At 40.0% G+C, this 23,377-nt stretch overlaps 1 protein-coding gene across 1 annotated transcript in view; it reads left to right on the forward strand.

The window, feature by feature from the left end:
• Nucleotides 1-23,377, forward strand: part of tars1 (threonyl-tRNA synthetase 1) — a 46,184-nt gene that overhangs the window by 10,888 nt on the left and 11,919 nt on the right. Inside the window, exons 4-16 of the mRNA XM_043688143.1 lie at nucleotides 56-179; nucleotides 669-790; nucleotides 886-1,003; nucleotides 3,525-3,589; nucleotides 5,100-5,178; nucleotides 6,399-6,545; nucleotides 6,780-6,878; nucleotides 10,413-10,579; nucleotides 12,355-12,517; nucleotides 20,306-20,443; nucleotides 20,546-20,623; nucleotides 20,707-20,807; nucleotides 23,079-23,183. Of these exons, the coding sequence (XP_043544078.1) occupies nucleotides 56-179; nucleotides 669-790; nucleotides 886-1,003; nucleotides 3,525-3,589; nucleotides 5,100-5,178; nucleotides 6,399-6,545; nucleotides 6,780-6,878; nucleotides 10,413-10,579; nucleotides 12,355-12,517; nucleotides 20,306-20,443; nucleotides 20,546-20,623; nucleotides 20,707-20,807; nucleotides 23,079-23,183 (1,506 nt within the window). The remainder of the gene's footprint in view (nucleotides 1-55; nucleotides 180-668; nucleotides 791-885; nucleotides 1,004-3,524; nucleotides 3,590-5,099; nucleotides 5,179-6,398; nucleotides 6,546-6,779; nucleotides 6,879-10,412; nucleotides 10,580-12,354; nucleotides 12,518-20,305; nucleotides 20,444-20,545; nucleotides 20,624-20,706; nucleotides 20,808-23,078; nucleotides 23,184-23,377) is intronic.

A 23,377-nucleotide genomic window follows, 5' to 3' on the forward strand; every position in this document is an offset into this window, starting at 1 on the left:
GATTACTGTCTCTTGGATATCACTATTTTATTTGATGTGTTTGTGTTTGATACAGTCAGGGTTTGGCTGACAATGTGGTTATTGCTAAAGTAAACGGAGTGGTTTGGGACCTGGATCGACCATTGGAAGAAGACTGCAGTTTGTCATTGCTTAAGTTTGAAGATGAGGAAGCTCAGGCTGTAAGTAGTCAGTGTTTAATTACTGTGTGGTGAAACATCAAAAATGCTCAACAGGTCTCATTGCCAAGAAAAGCTAGAAACCCGATTCCAGGCCTAACATGACGTAGCAGCAGTCCAAACCTGAATAAAGCCAAGAAAAGGGCAAGTCAATCCAGCCTGAATTAGCTTTGCTGTTCTGAGGGATTTCTGCATTATTTTGTATGTTTCTACAAAATCTCTGAGTCAACATGAACTTACTCAATTCTAACCCTGATTCAAACTTTCTATACAATGATCAACTGGATTTTGCTGTCATTGGTAACAGAATGGTGTGATGCCATTCACAGGACAACTGGATTGTATGAACAGCGGCAGCTATGTATTTCCTATATAATTCTGCAATCTAAATAATGAGCAGAACAGAGTCTGAATTGAGGGACGTCAGATCCAGACACATTTCTCTAATGTTGTATAAAAGCTTTATTCCTAATGAGGATTATTGTATGCTAGGTATACTGGCATTCTAGTGCCCATATACTGGGAGAGGCGATGGAACGAGTCTTTGGAGGATGTCTCTGCTATGGACCACCAATTGAAAATGGATTTTATTATGACATGTTCTTGGAAGAAGGGTACATTTTCATTCATATGTTTCATTAGTTGCTTTTAGTATTCTGATTATCTATTAATTATAAACATTTTTTGAAAAAATATTGTTTTATAACAGAGGAGTTTCCAGCAATGATTTTCCAACTCTCGAAAATCTATGTAAGCGTATTATGAAGGATAAACAACCATTTGAGAGACTTGAAATTAAAAAAGAGACTCTTCTGGCTATGTTCAAGGTACACAGTTTTTAATTTTCCTGGGCATTTGTTTCACATTAGATGCTAAAAAAACAGCCTGTTCCTTGCATCTGCTGATTATTTTGAATTAATTGGTTTAATGTGTAGTGCAGCAACTGCTTCTATGTCTAATCAGAGGAAGCTGAAATAATAGTCTAATTTTGCCTGACATTGCCATCGTCACATTATATAACATAAGAAACTATTGTGCTGTTAAAGAATCCACTGTCCATTTCAACTACTTTGTATACAAAAGTCAACTTCATAGACACATATCTTTTTTAGTATTATTTTGCAGTATCTCTACACTTGTTTTTACTGTAGATTAGCTGATTTCTATTTGAATTAAGTTGGAATTATCCAGTGTAAGAAACATAACATAGGAACAGGAATTTGGCTATTTGGCTCTTCAAGCTTGCTCTACCATTCAATATGATCAAGGCTGATCATCCTATTTATAACCTTTTCGCTCCTTTCCCCCCATATCTTTTGTTTCCTTAAGCCCTAAGAACTAAGTACAACTCCTCTTGAAAACCTTCAATCTTTTGGCCTCAACTACTTTCAGTGATTGGCCATTCCACAGGCTCATTACTCTGGGTGCAAAAACTTTCTCATCTCATCTAATGCTTTACCCCTCATTCTTAAATCATGATTCCTAGTTCTGAGTTCCCCAGTCATCAGGAACATTGTTCCTGCTTTTGCCCTGTCTACTCCAATGAATATAGCTTTAAAGTTTTTTCTCAAATCGTCTATTTGCAGTATATAGTAATATTTTTCAATATTTTTATAATTGAGAAATTCATTTCTATAATTTTACTGCACATAATTTGTTTTATGAAATCTTTGAAGCTTATCAGTTAGCCTACATCAGACAATCTCTCCAGACAGAGATTTAGTTATGTCTGCTCTTCAATTGAGGAATAATGTTGCAGCAGTAGAGTTCATGCAAGTTCAGATGCAGGCGAACCAAATGGAACACAAGAAATCCTAGACTGTGTAATGAGAAGGGGTTAGTAAGCAATCTGAGGTCCCTTGGGAAAGAGTGAGCACAATACGGTAAAATTCCTCCTCAAGGTGGAGATTGACCAGTGTAATTGATTCTGAAGGTAGGGACCTAAATCTAAACAGAGGAGACTATGATGGTATGAGATACAGGCAGGCTTTGAGAAATTAAGTGTTAGTTAAATGGAAGACATTGGGTAGGCATTGACAAACATTAAAAGAGTGCACGGAGGAACTGCAATAATTATTTATTCCTGTCTGGGCACAAGAATAAATTTGGGAAAGGTGACCTGGCTTTGGCCATCGGGGAAAATTAGGGATAGTTTTAGATCAAAGAAAGAGGCAGTTGAATTGGTGAAAAAGAGCAGTAGACCTGAGGATTGGGGGCAATTTTAATCAGACCCCTGGATCTTTGTTTAATTCAGTAAAATTAAACTACATTAGTATGTGCTGAAAGTGGAATTTAAAATGTCCACTTAGGGTTGATTTTGAAACCACTTCACCTCAGGGAAGTGATTTTTCAGTGGGACCCCATCTCCTACTCACTGGAAACCATCGAAACTGGCATCATTTTTAGTTCCTTTTTTGACTGACAAGAATCTGAAATATGGCAACTATTTTGTGGAACTCACTGATTGAGATTGGGTTCCTAGTGGGGAGCATTGTAATGATCTGGAATGGGCTTTCAAATCTTGTGAAAAAAGGATACTTTTAGGGTAAGTACTTATATATTCCTTCTCTTACTAATTGCTGAATGTTGATTTGGCCATTCTTTGCTGAATTGAGGTGGTGAAAGAGTACTAAACCACCTGATATCTCACCAAAAACATTAGGCTTCTATTCATGAACTACATTTGCACAAAACTCCCATCTATTTTTGGGAGCAACCTGAGCCGATGACTTCATTAACCTAATCTAAGTTGCAGTGACCAATGGACACCAACCGAGCAGTCTGTGTTTTACTGTCATTTTCTGTCATTTCATTCCATCCTGATATATGGGGCTGGTGAGACAAACTAATAGATCCTGTTGTCTTCAGAGATTTGCATATATTTCCCAAGGATGATTCAGTAATTGGAAGGAATTGATTTGAGAAATAATGATTGCATAACATTCACCACTGGATTAAAGCAACAAAAAATGTTTTAAATGGAAATCTAATCTTTGATATTTTGGAAACAAATGTTGGATTTCACTAATTCAAAAGGGGAAGTAGCTATTGATTTTCATTTTTAAGCCAGATAACTACTGACTCCTGAAGTTCATTTTCAGAGTTATACCAGCCCTCAAACAAAGCTAGGTCAATCTTCCACTTTCATTTAAGTCCTTGTGCATGTCTCTTCAGTGCAGGTGCATGTATTCTGTATCGTGAACAAATAAAGACGGGCTGCCATTTTGAAATGTGCACTTTTGTTAACTGCTTTACAACTTGAGTAAACTTTATGTTCTTTAGCTTTTATTTGGACTTATAAATAGTTATATTCCATGTTATTAATTCAGCATTTCTTTCAATTTTTAGTACAACAAATTCAAGTGTAGGATTTTAAATGAGAAGGTAAATACTCCTACTACAACAGTATACAGGTAAGGAAACAGCCATCAGCTTGGAAGGTTTTGTTTGATTAAATTAAGATTGCTTTGGGTGCATCTATTCATAAATCTCTGTTTTTCTCTGCATATAAATTACAATAAACATAAACATCTGTATTAAGAATGTCTTTTGGGTAGTTTATCTATTGAGAGATGATAATGGGAATTAAGTGAAACAGTCAGGTAAACCCTTCAATCCTGAGCCATCATTTCTGCCCCAGATGACGGACCATAAGTATCATATCACATCTTGTTATAAATCACAATGGATAAAGAGTGGAGTTGGAAAAAGTACAGGGGTGGTGGTGGTGGTGGTGGTGGGGAGTCGACATTTCAGGTTGAAACCTCTCTTCAGGACTCCTGATGAAAGATTCTGATCTGAAATGTCAGCTTCCCCTCCTCTTCACAGAGATGTACAACATGGAAACAGTCCCTTCGGTCCAACCTGTCCATGCTGACCAGATATTCCAACCCAATCTAGTCCCATCTGCCAGCACCCGGCCCATATCCCTCCAAACCCTTCCTATTCATATACCCATCCAGATGCCTTTTAAATGTTGCAATTTTACTCGCCTCCACCACTTCGTCTAGCAGCTCATTCCATACATGTACCACCCTCTGCGTGAAATAGTTGCCCCTTAGGTCTCTTTCACAACTTTCCCCTCTCATCCTGAACCAATGCCCTCTAGTTCTGGGTTCCCCCACCCAAAGGAAAAGACTTTGTCTACTTATCCTATCCATGACCTTCATGATTTTATAAACCTCTAAGGTCGTCCCTCAGCCTACGAAGTTCCAGGAAAACAGCCCGTCCTGTTTAACTTCTCCCTATAGCTCAAATTCTCCAATCCTTGTAAATCTTTTCTGAACCCTTTCAAGTCTCACAACATCTTTCCGATAGGAAGGAGACCAGAATTACACACAATATTCCAAAAGTGGCCTAACCGATATCTTGTACAGCGGCAACATGACCTCCCTACTCCTGTTCTCAATACTCTGACCAATAAAGGATCTGATGCTTTTTGACCTGCTATGCTTTTTCAAGCTCCACTTTTTATCTACTGATTTCCAGCATCTGCAGGTCTAACTATCTCCAAGTTGCTGTATATCCCAATATGAAGAACATTATTTAGTAATAAAGAGTCCATCACACTCTCATTGTGTTAGAATCAGAAAATTATGACTCCACTGTTTCAACAGAAATTCTTAAGCTTTGAATGAAAGCACAATATTGGGGCATAGCTAATGTTTGTTTGACTGACCTGACAGTGCTTGATACTGATTAAACTGGAAAGGGCTTTGACTCTCTCTAATTTCAAAACCAATTGTTTGAATTGTATTTAGCCACCGAGCATCTATTATATAGCGAACATTTAACTTGGGGACTTGATGTTCCCATTTTCTTGAATGTAGAAATTTGTACTTTTGATAACTATGTGCGATACATCATCAAATAATTTGCTATAATGAGAATTTGATTTTAACTTCTTTTATGCCTTGTTTTGAGGTGTGGACCCTTAATTGACTTGTGTAGAGGACCTCATGTCAGACACACTGGAAAGATTAAAGCGCTAAAAATTCACAAAGTAAGTGTTTTACACCCTCCTGCGTTCCATTTCCTCAAAATAGTAATTTTATTGTGCTCCTCTGTGAGAAAATTCTACTAAAACAAATAAAAATGTCCACACTTTTATGAAAAGTATTTTAATTTGGTCTTGCCATTTGCATTTGATATGCCTGATAATTGTTTCGGTTAATTCAAGTGACACTTAATCTAATTTGGAATTGCAAAATACTTGTGCATTTCTGATTTGTTTCAAGTGCAAACTTTATAAGATTATGTTTTAAAACTGTATGGTTAATGGGTCCTATGATCTACTCTGAATCCTGCACAATAGGTCAGTACAGCATTCTACATATGGGAACAGTAGAGACTGATGCACTTGAAAGTTGAGATTTTCAGACTCATGGATAAGGTCATTTGATCACTTCCGTTAGACTGTTAGTCTGAAAGTCTTGGAGATTTTAGGAATGTTAAGTTTTGTAAAACAGTTATACTTTAAAGTGACTGTTTCCTTGCAAGATAGGATGAAGATGTGGTGTTTAGAAGATTGCTAATTAGCATTTCTACCTGGATACAGGCTCCTTGTGATTCACGTTGCAATGGAGATGCATTTTTAGAGGGGAAGCTGACACAGCAAACCATTAGAAAGTTGCATTGCATTTGTTTCTTTAAGTATTATTCAGTGTTTCAGATGTCTTAATGTACAAACATGTGCACCGGGAAAGAAAACAGACAGAGATGGTTAGTCCTGATTGCGAATGTAGGTTGGAACTCACGTTGGATTGAAGAAGTCAAGTTTGTGAGGACTTAAAAGTAGTTGGGTAAATTTTCTAGCTTTAACCAAAAGGAAAGATCTCAAAAGTAACCCTCATTGTGAAAGTCAGTTCAAGGATTAGGAATTTTCCAGCTGAAAATGGAAAAAAAAAGCAGGACATTCAAAGTGATAAGTATCTTTGGACTATTTCCTAGAAAAAGAAGTCTTCATTTTAGAGATGTAGTAAAGCATTAATGGTGGTGACAGGGGATATGATTTTGCGGGGTGGGGGATTGTTAGAAGTTAGGTTTGGAGGGGTACTCTTCTGTTTTCCAAGTGTAAGTTACCTACTGAATAGTGTTTAGACAATGCTGCTTCTTGTTTATTTGCAGTAAAACTCTTAAACTTTTAAATTTGTAATCTAGAATTCAAATATTTTAAATGATCACTCTTGACTGCATGGTAACATTTGATCTTTGCGTTTACAGAATTCTTCCACTTACTGGGAAGGCAAGTCTGATATGGAGACGCTACAGAGGATTTATGGAATTTCTTTTCCAGATACAAAAATGTTGAAAGAATGGGAAAAGTTTCAAGAAGAGGCCAAAAACAGAGATCATAGAAAACTAGGCAGGGTTAGTCTGAAATAATTGTTGTAATAAAAAATCTTGACTACTGTAGATTCTGAAAAAATTGTTAACTGTATGAAGCCCATTACTGGGATCATTTCATGATGTGTTGTATTTTGCCCTTTAATGTTTATCCCCATATATGGCTTAAAAACCACAGTAAATAAGGTTATTAAATACATTTTAGCTGCTCAATGATGCTTTTCTCAATGCAATAATTCTGAATTTTTGCATTTTCAGGAGCAAGAGTTGTTTTTCTTCCATGAACTCAGCCCAGGAAGCTGTTTCTTCCTGCCTAAGGGAGCGTATGTATACAATGAGCTCATTACATTCATTAGGGTAAGAGTTATTCAATCAAGTTTTATGATTCAGGTTTATGTATCTAAACTAATTAATTACATTTCTTGTGAAAGGTTTCTAAAGATATTAGGCCTTTTGCAGTTTGTTCTAAAGGAGCAGCGATAGAGTCATGAAAGAATGTAGTAGGAGTAGGGAAAGATAGGCAGGTGGGCAGAGGGGGTGGGGTTGCCTTGTTAGTAAGAAATAAAATTAATATGAGGAAACAAAGGGTCAAATGGTGTAGAATCTGTGTGAGTAGAATTGAGGAACTGCCAAGATGTGTAGGAAAGGCAAAGTTACAGTGATCATGGGGGATTTCAATATGCAGGTGGACTGGGAAAAGCAGATTGGTAATGGATTGCAAGAAAAGGAATTTGTGGAATGACTACAAGATGGCTTTTTGGAGCAGCTTGTGGTAGAGCCCACTAGGGAACAGTCAATACTGGATTTAGTGTTGTCCAATGAGGCAGACTTGATAAGGGAGCTTAAGGTGAAGGAACCCTTAGGAGGCAGAGATCATAATATTGAATTTACTTTTCAATTTGAGAGGAAGAAGATAGAATCAGAAGTAACGGTATTTCAACTGGATGACGGCAATACAGAGGCATGAGGGAGGAGCTGGGTAGAATTGACTGGGAGAGGAGCCTACAGGAAAGACACAATGCAACAGCAATGGCAGGAGTTTCTGGGAGTAATTCAGGAGACACAGGAGAGATTCATCCTGAGGTAAAAATGACATGGTACAGGGAGGGTGAGGCAACCATGGCTGACTAGGGAAGTCAGGGACAGCATAAAAGCAAAAGAGAAAACACATAATGTGGCGAAGGGCAGAGGGAAACCAGAGGATTGGGAAGCTTACGAAGACCAAAAGGGGGCAACAAAACAAAATGAGGGTAAGCTACCCAGTAATATAAAGGAAGTCTGTAAGAGTTTCCTTTGATATATAAAGGCAAAAGTGGACATTGGGCCACTGGAAAATCATATTGGAGAGATAGTAGTGGGGAGCAATGAAATGGCTGAGGAATTGAATAATTACTTCGTGTCAGTGTTCATGATGGAAGACATGAGTAATATCCCAAAAATTCAAGAGAGTGAGGGGGCAGAGCTGAGTATGGTGGCTATCACCAAGGAAAAGATGCTAGAAAATCTGAATGGCCTGAAGGTGGATAAATTGCCTGGACCAGATGGAATACACCCCAGTGTTCTAAAGGAAATAGTTGAAGAGATAGTGGATGTGTTAGTGGTGATCTTTCAGGAATCGCTAGAATCCAGAAGAGTTCCAGAGGACTGGAAAATTGCTCATGTGACTCCTGTTTAAAAAGGGAGTAAAGCAAAAGACGGAAAATTACGAGAAATCTGAAAAGACCAATTAGCCTAACCTAGGTTATGGGTAAGATCCTGGAATCCATTGTGAAAGATGAGATTTCTGAATACGTAGAAGTATATGGTAAGATAGGACAAAGTCAGCATGGTTTCATCAAAGGGAGGTCATGCCTGACAAATCTGCTAGAATTCTGTTGAGGAAGTAACAAGCGGGTTAGACCAAGGAGAGCCAAGGGTGTTTTCTACCAGGACTTCAAAAACACCTTTGACAAAGTACAGCACGGGGTGCTATTGAATATGGTAAGGGCTCATGTTAGAGGCAAGATGCTAGTATGGATAGAAGATTAGCTGTCTGGCAGAAAGCAGAGAGTGTGGATAAACGGGTCCTTTTTAGGATGGCAGCTGGTGACAAGTGGTGTTCTGCAAGGTTCCGTGTTGGGACCACATCATTTCACTTTATACGTTAACAATCTAGATGAAAGAACTGAGGGCATTCTAGCTACATTTGCAGATGATACAAAGATAGTTAGAGGGACAGGTAGCATTGAAGAGGTGGGGAAGCTACAGAAGGATTTGGGCAGCTTAGGAGAGTGAGCAAAGAAGTGGTAGATGGAATTCAGTGTGGAAAAGCGTGAAGTCATAAACTTTGGTGGGAAGAATAGAGACATGGACAGTTTCCTAAATAGGGAGAAAATTCACAAGTCTGAAGTGCAAAGAGACTTGGGAGCTCTAATCCAGGATTCTTTCAAGGTAACTTTGCAAGTTGAGTCAGTTGTTCAAAAAAAAGCAAATGCAATGACAGCATTTATTTTGTGAGGACTTGAATATAAAAGTAGGGATGTACTTCTGAGCCTCTATAAGGCCACATTTGGAGTACTATGTGCAGTTTTGGGCCCCATATCCCAGGAAGGATGTACTGGCCTTTTTGGAGCATGTTCAGAGGAGGTTCATGAGAATGGTCGCAGGAATGAAAAGGTTAACACATGAGGAACGTTTGAGAATTCTGAATCTATTCTCGATGGAGTTTAGAAGGTGGGGTGAGGGGGGCATCTATTGAAACATACAGAATACTGAATGGCTGAGATACATTAGATGTTGGGATGATGTTTCTATTGGTAAGAGAGACTCGGACCCAAGGGCATAGCCTTAGAGTAAAGGGAAGACCTTTTAGAACGGAGATAAGGAGAAACTTCTTCAACCAGAGAGTGGTGAATCTATGGAATTCATTATCACAGAAGGCTGTGGAGGCCAGGTCATTCAGTATATTTAAGACTGAGATAAATAGGTTCTTGAGTATCAAGGGTTACGGGGGGAAAGAGGGTGAAGAGGGTTTAGAACCTTATCAACCACGATTGAATGTCGGAGTAAACTCAATAGGCTGAATGGCCTAATTTCTGCTCATGTGCCTTATGGTCTAAGAAAATATGAAATAGCCTAACGCTCATTTGTTCATCTTTTACATATGTTGGGAGTGTGGTGCTGGAAGGGCTTATGCCTGAAACATCGATTCTCCTGCTTCTCGAATGCTACCTGACCTGCTGTGCTTTTCCAGTACCACACTCTTGACTTATCTCCAGCATCTGCAGTCCTCACTTTGTCCATCTTTTACATATGAATACTTTAAGTTGTATCATGCCAAAATGGAAAATTAATGAATAACAGACAGAAAGCCATCTTCAGACAGGTTTGCAAGTCATTATGAAACGGTAAAGAAGTTTCATATGCTTCTTTCTACCACTGAAGGATACAGTAAGATGCATCAGTGATGTAAGTTTGTTTTATGAATGAAATAAAAAGTACCTATTAATATAGTAAATCGTTTGTTTAATATTTTAGAATTTTGCTTTAATTCCTAATGTTAGAAAAGTGCAAGTGATCCCTTTCAATGTTGGTGTATCATGGTGACCCCAGCTAATGTTTGTGTAGATCATAATCTGTACATTCACTGGCGTGAGTGACTGGTTCTTGTCTCTGATTTCAGTTTTATTTCTTTGACCTCTCCCTAAGTAGGTGGAATCAACTATTAGTGTTCATCGGTGTTCAATTTATAAAAAGCAAGCAAAGCATATTCTGCATTACATGTTCCAAATTGAAAAGTGTCCAGCTTCTGCTGATGCCTGTTTAGGTCTTCTAATAGCAATGTGCTATGCAATTTGAGGTTCAGGTGTAACTTTGATTACTGTATTGATAAATTTCTGTGTTTATTTTTAGAGCGAGTACAACAAAAGAGGCTTTACAGAAGTGGTGTCTCCCAATATTTACAACCACAAACTGTGGCAGACTTCAGGACATTGGCAGCACTACAGTGAGAATATGTTTTCTTTTGAGGTGGAGAAGGAAATCTTTGCCCTAAAACCTATGAATTGTCCAGGTCACTGGTAAGTCATTGAATTCCTGAAATTTCAAACCTTTCTGCATTTTTTTTCTACTTTTTTAAGTGCATTTCTGAGACCCTTGCAAGATAGGTCTGTAATTTTGTACGACAGTCGCCAGAGTCCCAGAGGACCTATCGTTCGTTAGCGAGAGAGAGAATTGATGGGGAGTTTAATCTGAGGATATCACATCACTTTAATGTGGAGTTGTGTTTCCGCACTTGAGAATGTCTTTAGCATTCTTTTGCAAATTTTTCCTCCAAGCTCGACTTTTTAAATTTGATTTTGTTTTCACGCAGTCTTTGTGGAGAGGAAAGAAGAACCATCTGATGAATAATTACAGATAATGATGAATAATAATTCATACACCATAGAACATAGAAAAATACAGTGCAGTACAGGCCCTTTGGCACTCAATGTTGCGCCGATCTGACTGTAACCTCAAATCCATATTCTCACTTACCCTGATAACTTTGCACTCCCTTGCTTAACACTTGTCTACTTCTGCCCTAAAAATATTCAAGGACTCTACTTCCACCAATTTTAGAGATAGAATGTTCCTAAGACTCTCAACACCTGTTTTGCTAAATACCCAACTTAACCTCATGACCACCACTCAATTTCTCCACTCTTAATTATCCAACATCCAGTATTGATAAATAGAAATTTCCTCCAAATAAATATGGGGAAGGCAAAACCATTGTCTTCAGTCCCTCTGGCAAACTCCATTCACCAGCCACTGAAACCATCCTTCGCCTTGGAAACTAAAGCTGCACCAAACTATTCACAACAATATTAACATCCAAGATCAACTTCCAACCATGGAGATGGACTGCTTCTACTGTATACATCATCTGACTTCACTATCTCCGCTGATACCCTACTGGAACCCTCACCCATGCTTCTGTCACCTCCACATTCCAATACATTCCCTCTCAGTAACTCACTTTCTACCTCTCATAAATTTGAGAGGATCTAAATCTATGCTACCCTTATTGGCACCAAATCCTGCCCCACCCCACCTCCCCCATACTCCCAGTGCTCACTGACCCAAGTCCAAGTGCTCACTGACCCAAGTCCAGTATTAAAAATCTCAACCATGTTTCATCTACAGAATTTAGACTGGTTCCACGCCTCTAACCAAGAACTGAAACTGCTTTATGCAGGAAATATATTTTGTCTCTTTTTAACTAAAAAATTAATAGATTTAAATTTAGTACCCAGTATTCTCTTTCCTTATTGTTGATCATTGCTTTTCTTTTGTGAAATGTTATCTAGTTTCCTACCCCTTGCCACTTCCCTGTGTGTTTTCAAAACAGCCTATAGAGCCGTTATTTTGAGTCTCTTTTTGGCTATTACTCAAACTTCTCCACTACTCCATAGAACATAGAGAACATAGAACATAGAACATAGAACATAGTCACTGCCATCCCTCTAAAGCTAACTGTTTAAAAAAAAACTGTGTCTAAATAATACAAGCAAAATTCAGCACTTACCTGCTTGCCACAACAGATGTTATTATCCACTCCCATTGTTTTTTCTTACGCTGTTAATTCTGAACCAGTAGTGACCAATTGCACATGTATTAGTACCAGTTTTCCTAAAGAATCTGGTTATCTTCATCTCCCTGGGGTGGGAGGAAGATGCCTACTGGAAACCAGTTGCAGATTGATTCTGGTGTTCAAGAGGTTTAGTATTCTAATAAAACTTTGAAATTTCAACTAAGTTAAGCATAATTTTGTTTTAAATGAAAATGCTTTCATAATTTGTCTGTACTTTAGTCTCATGTTTGATCATCGGCCACGGTCTTGGAGGGAACTGCCATTGCGATATGCTGACTTTGGAGTGCTTCATCGTAACGAGCTGTCTGGAGCACTGACTGGCCTGACTCGGGTCCGGAGATTCCAGCAAGATGATGCTCACATTTTCTGTACCATGGAACAGGTATAGTCATGCTATACAGGGCATTGGTAAGACTGTATCTGGAGTGCTGTGTACAGGATATTAATGCATTGAAAGTGGTTCAGAGGTTTCCTTGACTAATACCTGGAAAGAGCAGATTGCTTAATGAGGAGAGGCTAGGCTTGTATTCTTTGGAGATTTGGGGAGAGAGGAGTGACTTAATTAGATGGACTTGATCAAATGGGTGTCGAAATAATATTTCTTAGGGGCCCCATTGTGATTGCACTGAGCTCAAGGCCCACCTGCTCCAGACATGTGTAATAACATTTCTGAACAGGTTTCTTAGAAAAATAAGTTAATTTAAGAAAATTGACTTTTGTGAAATTGTCTTGTGGAAGAGCCAGAAGTCATAGTTTAAAAAATTGGAGCTAACTATGACAGAGATGATGGTTTTGTTTTCTCAAAGGGTTGAGAGTCTCTAGAACTCCCTCACTCAAAGTGCAGTGGATACAGAATCTTTAAATATCAGGGGTGGGGGTGGGATGTAGAATTGAAGAGTTGAGATTAAAATCAATCAGCCTTGATGTTATTGTATGGTAGAACAAGCTCAAAAGGCCAATTGGCCTACTCGATTCATCCATCTCTTTCAGGCTTTTTTGATTCACACAAGCAGGCTGCTTTGTCTGGATGGTGTCAAGCTATGGAGTGTTGTTTCAGCTGCACTTGTCCTGGGAGTATTTTATTACACTTCTCCTTGTGCCTTGTAAATGGTGGACAGACTTTGGGGAGTCAGGACATGACTAATTTACTGCAGGATTCCTAGCCTCTGACTTGTTCCTGTAGCTATTATTGAGATGATTGAGCAGAAACTGAACCAGAAAAAAGTAAGCCTCAGGATGTTGATAGTTGGAGCATTCAGTTAAGTTAGCGCTTATTTAATGTCCAGGGTAGAGATGGTCATTCCCTGGCATTTGTGTGGTGTGAATGTTGCATGCCACTGGATATTGCCCACGTCTTGTTGCAGTTAGACATGGACTCGTTCAGTATGTGAGACGTCATGAATAGTGCTGAACATTGTGCAATCATTCTGCAAAGTCCCCATTTCTGACCTTAAGATGGAAGGAAGGTCATTGATGAAGCAGCTGTCCATGGTTGGGCCTCAGATATTACCCTGAGGAACACCTGCAGAGATGTCCTGAAGCTGCAGTGATTGACTTCCAACAACCACAGCCATCTTCCTTTGTGTTAGATATAACTTCAATCAGAAGAGAGTTTTCCCTGTTTCCCCTTGTCTCCAGTTTGCTGGAGCTCTTCTGATGCTACTTTTTGTCCAATGTAGTCTTGATGTCTAGAGTAGTCACTCTCGCTTCACCTCTGCAATTCAGCACTATTGTCCACATTTGAACCAATGAGGGTAGGAACTGAGTGGCCCTGGCAGAACGCAAACTGGGTGTCATTGAGCAGGTGCTGCTTGGTAGCACTGTTGATGACACCTTCCGTGACTTTACTGATGATTGAGAGTAGACTAGTGGAGTGGTAATTAGCCAGGTTCCATTTATCCTACTTTTTGTGTACAGGGTACATCTTGGCAATTGTCCATGTTGTCAGTATTGTGCCAATGTTGTAACTGTACTGGAAGAGCTTGACTAGGGGTGCAGGAAGTTCTGGAGCACAAGACTTCAGTATGACTGTCTGAATGATGTCAGGGCCTGTGGTCTTTGCAGTAACCAGTGCTTCCATCCGTTTCTTGAGGTCACCTGAAGTGCATCAAATTGGCTGAAGTCAGGCATCTGGAGGATGCTGAAATGGATCATCCATTTGTCATTTCTGGCTGAAGATTGTTGTGAATTATTCAACCTGTCTTTTGCACTGATGTGTTTGGATTTCCTGTTTTTGAGGATAAGGATATTTTTGGAGTCTTTATCTCAGTGACTTGTTTAATTGTCCACCACTATTTATGCTCGATGTAGTCTTGACGCAAAGCTTAGATGTGATCTGTTAGTTGTGGAATCGTTTAGTTCTGTCTACCACTTAGTGCTGCTGCTGTTTGGTATGCAAGTCATTCTGTTTTGTACCTTCACCAAGTTGGTACCTTGTATTCATATATGTCTGGTGCTGCTCTTGGCTTATATTCCAGCACACTCATTGAGCCAGAGCGGGGATGTGCTGGGCTGTGAGGTTGCAGATTGTGCTGGAGTATGATTCTGCTCTTGCAGGTGGCTTACTGCGCCTCATAGTTGTGCAGTCTTGAGTTGCTTGTTCTGTTTGAAGTCTGTCGCATTTAACACAGTAATATTGCCCCACAGTACAATGTCAGGGTATTCTCAATGGGAAGATTGGACTTTGTCTTCAGTAGAACCGTGTAGCGATCACTCTTGCCAATACAGTCAGGAACAATCAGTGGGACAGGGCATATACACTGGTGATGCCTTGGACACCAGTGGCAGTGTCTGGTACTCTGTAAAGTGTGATTCTATAGCAAGGCCATGTCAGATGGCTCTCCCAATCTAGCCTCTGGGTGTTAGTAAGGAGGACTTTGCAGGATCAACAGGCTTTATTTTTCTTTTTTATGTCTTCCAAGCAATTGTCACAATTGAGTAGCTTGGTAGACCATTTTAAAGTGCAGTTAAGATTCAACCATATTGCTGGGAGTCTGGAATCACAGGTAGGCCAGAGTAGGTAAGGATGGCTGTTTCCCCCTTCCTGAAAGGGTATTAATGAACCAGATGTTTGTTTTTCCAAGGGCAGTGGTCTTCATGGCTGTTGACAGACGCTTACTTCCAGATTTTTATTGAAGTTAAATTCATCTGCCATGGCTAGATTTGAATTTGAATCTCCAAGAACATTACCTTGGCCTCTAGATTAATAATCTTGTATTAATATCGATAGACCGCTACCACCTCTTCCCAGGGGCTGTTTTGTTGCTCAGCATGGTTGAATCGATTGCTGTGTGGTTCTGATCACTCTTGATGAATTGTTTTTCATTTTAACAAAAGGGCATAATGTCAGTCATGTGAAATGCTAACAAGATTGAGGGTAAAATAATTTTCTGAAATCAAGAGCAAGTAGTTGGGTTACACCAAAATTTTCACAAGGAAGCAGTGGGGTCATTGAAGAGTCAGTTGATGAAGAGTCATCTAGATTCAAAAGTTGAGCTGGCTTTCTCTCCATAGATACGACCTGATTGCTGTGATCTCTAGCATTTGTTTTGTTTTCAATACAGATTCCAGCATCTGCAGTAGTTTGCCCCTATTTCATTCACTTGCTTGAAGCTCAGACCATTGGTTTTAAATGGGAAGGTTTCCTATTACGGCCTTGCAATGAGTGATTTCAGCAGTGAAACTCAAGACAAAGGATCTGACGGACGATGTATTTAGAGCATTAAAGAAGAGAATAAGAATAAGATAAGATCAATAAGTGAGAAAGAACCAACTACCAGATGACAAGCTGCTGCTTGTTCTTCCTAGGCATGGAAGAGATACATAAACTTCTCCAGATGGGGAAACTAGGTCTTTGAGCTGGAAAAGGGAAGCAAAATATGCTGAGTTTTTGAGAACATGTGTTGTGATTTTTTTTTGTGTGTGTGTGTGTGTTCTGGGTCTGTAGATTGTTTTAAGGTATAGAGTTTGCTTTCAGTCGCCTCATGTGTTCTTCCTGTTGGATGTGGGAGGTTAGGGAGAATTTCAATGTTCCTAGAGACTATGTCTGATGGAAGTCTGTTTGGATGCAAATCCTATGGGATTGCATGAATCAGTTGGAATGCCAGTTAGAGGCAATGAGAAATTTACAAGAGCTGGCGGCATGATGGATGGCAATTACAGGAACGTAGAAAAACTGCGTACACATCAGGTAGATTGGTTACTTCTTGGAGAGATAATGCAAGAGTCTCTTGTGGCTGTCTCCATCTCAAATAAGTATGCTGTTTTGGATAATGTTGGAAGTCAAGCATGCCTCAGAGGGTGCAGAATATTATCAAAGAGGAGAATGACCAGCAGAAGATCATTGTACACCTTGGAACCAATGATCGAGGAAGAGAAAGGGACAAAGTTCAGCCAAAAGCATGTAGGAAATTAGGCAGGAGGTTAAAAAGTAGGTCCTCAAGGGTAGTATATCTGGATTGATCCCTGTGCCAAGTGCTATTGAGTAGAAATAGGAGAATAGAACAGACGAATGTGTGGCTGAGGAGCTGGTGCAGAGGGCAGGGATTCACATTTTTGGATCATTGGGATCTCTTCCTGAGTGACCTGTATAAGAAGGGGATCATATGAATTGGAAAGTGATCAATATCTTGGCAGAGGTTTTACAGTATTTTTGTGGGGTGCATATCATCATGGCACCACATTAGTCAACATTCCTGTCTTCTAGCACCTCTCTGATGACTGAGGGGTAACCTATTTGTGCAGGGCGTGGTGCTTGTATGGAACAAATTAGGAAGCACTGAAGGGGGTACAATTAAACATTTAAGAGATATCTGGATGGGTACATGAACAGGAACGATTTAGAGGGATATGTGTCAATTACTGGCAAATGGGACTAGATCAAATTTAAAAATCACACAACACCAGGTTCTCGTCCAACAGGTTTAATTGGAAGCACACTACCTTTCAGAGCATCGCTCCTTCATCAGGTGATAGTGGAGGACTCAATCCTAAGACACAGAATTTATAGCAAAAATTTACTGTGTGATGTAACTGAAATTATACATTGAAAAATACCTTGATTGTCTGTTGAGTCTTTCATCTGTTTGAATACCATGATAGTTCACTTTTTTTTCATGTGTAAATCACAAAACCTTTTTTTAAAAGTTGCATTCTCAGGTCAGCTGTAACAATGGGTGATAGCCAGACAATATGTTGAAGGTGTTAGCCCCGTGTTCTCTGTCTATGCAATGATGTTTAGATTGATTGTAATCTAAAAAGTGAGATAACGGAGTTTTACATGAATTCATGCAGTTTTTGAGCAAAGTACAATGTAAGTCTGCAAGTACAAATTCACCCCACAAAATATGTGTGCATGTGGGTCTTTGTCTGTCTATGTGTCTGTCTGTCTGTCTGGGCTGGGATTTGAGTGTGTGAGAGAGTGTATGCGTCATCGTAAAGAGTGCATGGAGATAAAGGAGCAGCCATTGTCATTCAGAATAGAACAGATTACTGCAAGGAACAACCGGGAACACGACAGCCAATTACCAGCTGATCCGACCAAAGACCAAATTAAACACATTGATCAGAACTTTGGATCCAGTCCTTCAGAATTCCCTACGTGCCCTCATGCCACGTACATCTCGTGTAGGTGACTTCTACTGCCTTCCAAAGGTACACAAAGCCAACACACCAGGACGTCGCATCGTATCGGGCAATGGGACTTGTGTGAGAATCTCTCCGGCTATGTTGATGGTATCTTGAAACCTATTGTACAGGGGTTCCCCAGCTTTTGTCACGATACTACGGATTTTTACAGAAACTCAGCACCCACGGACCAGTCGAACCGGAAACATTCCTCGTCACAATGGACGTTTCAGCACTCTAAACCAGCATCTACCACAATGACGGCATCGCGGCAACAGCCTCAGTACTCAACACCAACAACTGCCAATCTCCAAACACCGTCCTACAACTCATCTGCTTTATCCTTGATCACCTTTAACAACCAGTTCTTCATCCAGATCATGGAACAGCCATGGGGGCCAAATTTGCACCCCAATATGCCAACATTTTTATGCACAGGTTTGAAGAAGACTTCTTCTCTATGCAGGATCTCCAACCAACATTATACACCAGGTACATTGACGACATTTTCTTCCTCTGAACCCATGGCGAGGAGTCACTGATAAAACTACACAGTGACATCAACGAGTTTCATCCCACCATCAAATTCACCATGGACTACTCTCGACTATCTGTCTCATTCTTGGACGCATGCACCTCCATCAAGGATAGACACCTTAGCACCACACTTTATCGCAAAGCCACAGACAACTTCACAATGCTACATTTCTCCAGCTTCCACCCAAAACATATTAAAACACCCATCCCCTATGGACAAGCCCTATGCGTACACCGGATCTGCTCAGGTGAGGAGGAACGTGACGGGCACCTGGAAGTACTCAGGGATGCCCTCACAAGAACTGGGTATGATGCCCAACTCATTGACCGCCAGTTCCGATGTGCTACAGCAAGGAACCGTAATGACATCCTCAGGAGACAATCACCTGCTGCGTCCAACAGGGTATCTTTCGTTGTTCAGCATTTCCCAGGAGCTGAAAAACTACGCTGTGTTTTTCGTGACCTGCAACACACTATCACTGAAGATGAGCACCTCGCCAAGACCTTCCCCACACCTCCACTACTTGCCTTCAAACAGATCATTGTTTGTAGCAAGCTGCCTGGCTCTCAGGACAACTCCATACAACCCTGTCACGGTAGGCGCTGCAAGACGTGTCAGAGTGTGGACATAGATACCACCATTACACGTGGGGACACCTCCCACCTTGTACATGGCAGGTACTCATGTGACTTAGACAACGTTGTCTATCTTATACGTTGCAGGCAAGGAAGCCCTGAAGCATGGTACATTGGGGAAACCGAGCAAAGGCTACGACAATGGATGAATGGGCACTGCACAACAATCAACAGACAGGAATGTTCCCTCCCAGTTGGGGAACACTTCAGTGGTCCAGGACATTCGACCTCGGACCTTCGGGTGACCATCCTCCAAGGCGGACTTCGGAACAGGCAGCAGCGAAAAATGGCCGAACAGGAGCTGATAGCTAAGTTCGGTATCCATAGGGAGGGCCTCAACCGGGACCTTGGTTCATGTCACATTACAGGTGACCACCATTGCACTATACCCACATATACACAGACATGGACACACACCCTTACAGACACACACAGGCATCCTACCAGAGACTTAGACCACTCTACACTCATTCTATTCTGAATGACGTATGCACTCTCTCTCAGACACTCACAACCCCCCACCCCAGACGCACACTCCCCCACACTCACATGCACCCCCTCACAGACTTGAGACACTCTACACTCACTACACGCGCACACTCTCTCTCGCACTCAACTCCCAACCCAGACAGACACACACACACATAGACAAATAAAGGCACACATATATTTTGTGGGGTGAATTTGTACTTGCAGACTTACATTGCTCAAAAGCTGCATGAAGTCATATAAAACTCTGATTCGAATCTAAAAAATGAGATAACGATCTAAACATCATGGCATAGACAGAGAACACAGGGGGCTAACACCTTCAACATATTGTCTGGCTATCACCCATTGTTATAGCTAACCTGAGAACACAACTTTTAAAAAAAGGTTTTGTGATTTACACATGAAAGAAGTGAACTATCATGGTATTCAAACAGATGAAAGACTCAACAGACAATCAAGGTATTTTTCAATGTATAATTTCAGTTACATCACTCAGTAAATTTTTGCTATAAATTTTGTGTCTTAGGATTGAGTCCTCCACTATCACCTGATGAAGGAGCGACTCTTCGAAAGCCAGTGTGCTTCCAATTAAACCTGTTTGACTATAACATGGTGTTGTGTGATTTTTAACTTTGTACACCCCATTTATAGAAATGTGCTAACACCTGAATACTTCTATTGCAATTGTAATCCAGTATGGAGTACTTTACCTCATGCTCTCTTGCCATTATTCAAACACCAATGATTTTTTTAAGCTACGTAATACATGGTATGCAACTTTTTATCTACTATATACTGTGGTAGATCCAAGAGAAGTTTAGGGGCAGGGGGAAACTGGAGTATCTTTTCCAATGAGTTGTTGTGTTTTTGTTTTTCCTAGATTGAAGCAGAAATTAAAGGTTGCCTAGACTTCCTGCGTGCTGTCTACAATGTCTTTGGATTTACTTTTAAACTTGAACTTTCCACTCGCCCGGAGAAATTTCTTGGTGATGTTGAAGTCTGGAACACAGCTGAGAAGGTCAATAACTCCAATTTGCATTTTAGATGGTGTTTAATGCTGATTTTTGTTTTGTGTACTTTTTAAATCGAACTGTCACTGTGTAATCCCTTTTTCCTTCAGCAACTTGAAAATAGCCTCAATGAATTTGGTGAGAAGTGGACTTTGAATCCTGGTGATGGTGCTTTTTATGGGCCCAAGGTAACTTACTACTTCATAATATCAGAAACATTTGCTATTACAAGCAATACATTTCTAATATTTTTTTACAAAAATTCTTCCAGATTGATATAAAAATCAAAGATGCTATTGGTAGATATCATCAATGTGCTACAATCCAGTTGGATTTCCAGTTGCCTATCAGATTTAACTTGACCTATGTGAGGTAAGCCTCCTAAAATGAAGAGTACTTCTATCGGAAATAAGCTCATTTTTGAGCTGTCTTGTATTATTAAAATCAAATTTAGTATTCTTTTCCCACATAAAGAGTAAATTTCTAGTGCAATCTTAGGAAGTAAGAACTTATGTTGATTAAGTGATTCCTGTAATTGCAAATGAACTATTGAGTTTAATAATATGAGTGCTATAATTGTACTGGATGAAGGAACAGAGGATATTGTTCCTAAGTTTGCAGATGGCACATAGTATGTGGAGGGACATGTGCTATTGAGGAAACTGAGAAGCTGAAGAAGGATTTGGACAGGCTACGAAAGAGGACAAAGAAGTGGCAGATTAAATACAATGTGGGAAAGTGTGACGTTATGCACTTTAGATTGGAAGAACAGAAGCAAAGACTATTTTCTAAATGGGGAAAGACTTAAGAAATCTGAAACACTTGGTGACTTGGGAATCCTAGTTCAGAATTCTCTTAAGGCTAACCGGTTCACTTGGCAGTTAGGGAGCAAATGAATTGTTCGCATTCATCTCTAACAGTTGTGGCTAGAGTTGGGATGTACTGCTGAAGCTGTATTAAGCTCTGGTCAGATGCATTTGGAATATTGTGAGTAATTTTGGGCCCCATATCTAAGGAAGGATGTATTGGTGTTAAAGGGGGTCCAGAGGAGGTTTACAAAAATAATGCTGGGAATGAAGGTCTTGTCAAGTGGTTGAGGATTCTGGATCTGTACTAGATGACGTTTAGAAGGATGAAGAGGGAATCTGATTGAAAGTTACAGAATACGGAGAGGCCTGGAGAAGTTGTTTCCAGTAGTAGGAGAGTCTAAGACCCAAGGGCACAGCCTCGGACCGATGGGATGATGCTTCAGAACTGAGAGGAGGAGGAATTTCTTCAGCCCGATGGTAGTTAAGCTGTGGAACTCGTTGCCCTAGAACGCTATGGAGGTCAAGTCGTTGACTGTCATAGATTCGTACAACTTGGAAATAGACTCTATGGTCCAAGTCGTCCATGCCAACTAAGTTTCCCAAACTAAACTAGTCCCATTTGTCGGTGTTTTGCCCATACCCGCTCTAAACCTTTCCGATTCATATACCTATCCAAATGTGTTTTGAATGTTGTAACTGTACCTGCACTAACTACTTCCTTCGTTCCATACATGAGCCACCCCTGTGTGAAAAAGTTGCCCCTCAGGTCTCTTTTAAATCTTTCTCCTTTCACCTTAAATATGTGTCCCCTAGTTTTGAACTCACCCACACTAGGGAAAAGACCTTTGGTATTCACCTTATCTATGTTCCTCGTGATTTTATAAATCTCAATCAGGTCACCCCTCAACCTGCTATACTCTAAAGAAAAGTCCCAACCTATCCAAACTTTTCCTCAAACTCAAATCTTCCAGTCCTGGCAACATCTTGGTAAATCCTTTTCTGAATCGTCTCCAACAATATCCAGAACTGTACACATTACTCTAAAAGTGGCCTCACCAACATCCTGCATGTGATGTCCCAGCTCTGATGCTCAATGGCCTACAAAGGCAAGAGTGATAAAAGCCTTCTTCACCACACTGTCTACCTGTGATGCAACTTTCAAAGAAAAATGTACTTGCACTATCCAGGGCCTTTCATTAACTATGTAAGTCTTGCCTCTGTTTGTTTTACCAAAATATAACGCCTCGCATTTATCCAAATTAAACTCCATCTGCCAGTTCTCAGCCCATTGACCCAATTGATCAAGAGAATATCTTTAAGACAGAGATAGTAAGGGGATCAGAGGATACAGGGAAACACGAGAGAGTGAGGTTGAGAAACATTTCAACATGATCGAATGACAGAGCAAATTCGTTGGGTCTAATGTCTTAATTCTACTCCAATGTTTTATGACTTACAATCTCAACATTTATTCTGTTATTACTGCCATTAAAATTTAGGAGAAAGTGAGGACTGCAGATGCTGGAAAAGTATAGCCGGTCAGGCAGCATCCGAGGAGCAGGAGAATCGACATTTCGAGCATAAGCCCTTAATTAGGAATTAGCTCATTCTTGATGAAGGGCTTATGCTCAAAATGTCGATTCTCCTGCTCCTCAGGTGCTGCCTGACTGGCTGTACTTTTCCAGCATCGTACTCCTTTGATTAAAATTTTAATCAATCATGAGACAATTACTCGTTCTGATGTGCAGCCTATATTACATTTTAATTATTTCCCACATCTTTAAAGAAAACTTTAACATTCAACGTGCTGAAATCGTTTCACTTTATTTCACAGTCATGATGGTGTTGATCAGAATAGACCTGTGATCATTCATCGGGCTATCCTGGGTTCTGTGGAACGAATGATTGCAATTTTGACTGAGAACTATGGTGGCAAATGGTAATAAAATATTCAATTCTCTGTATGTTCCATTAAAACTACATTTCAGACTAGTGGATTGTATAATTATTACTAACATAATAACTTTCAAAATAAGTGTTCAGCAATCACTGTTCATTTATACTGAAGGTCTGTTGTACACACAGGTTTTAGCTGCTTCACTGTTTCCAACATTATGTTGAACAGCTACCAAT

This window comes from Chiloscyllium plagiosum, chromosome 1 (genome assembly GCF_004010195.1).
Source record: "Chiloscyllium plagiosum isolate BGI_BamShark_2017 chromosome 1, ASM401019v2, whole genome shotgun sequence".
Classification (NCBI taxonomy): Eukaryota; Metazoa; Chordata; class Chondrichthyes; order Orectolobiformes; family Hemiscylliidae; genus Chiloscyllium; species Chiloscyllium plagiosum.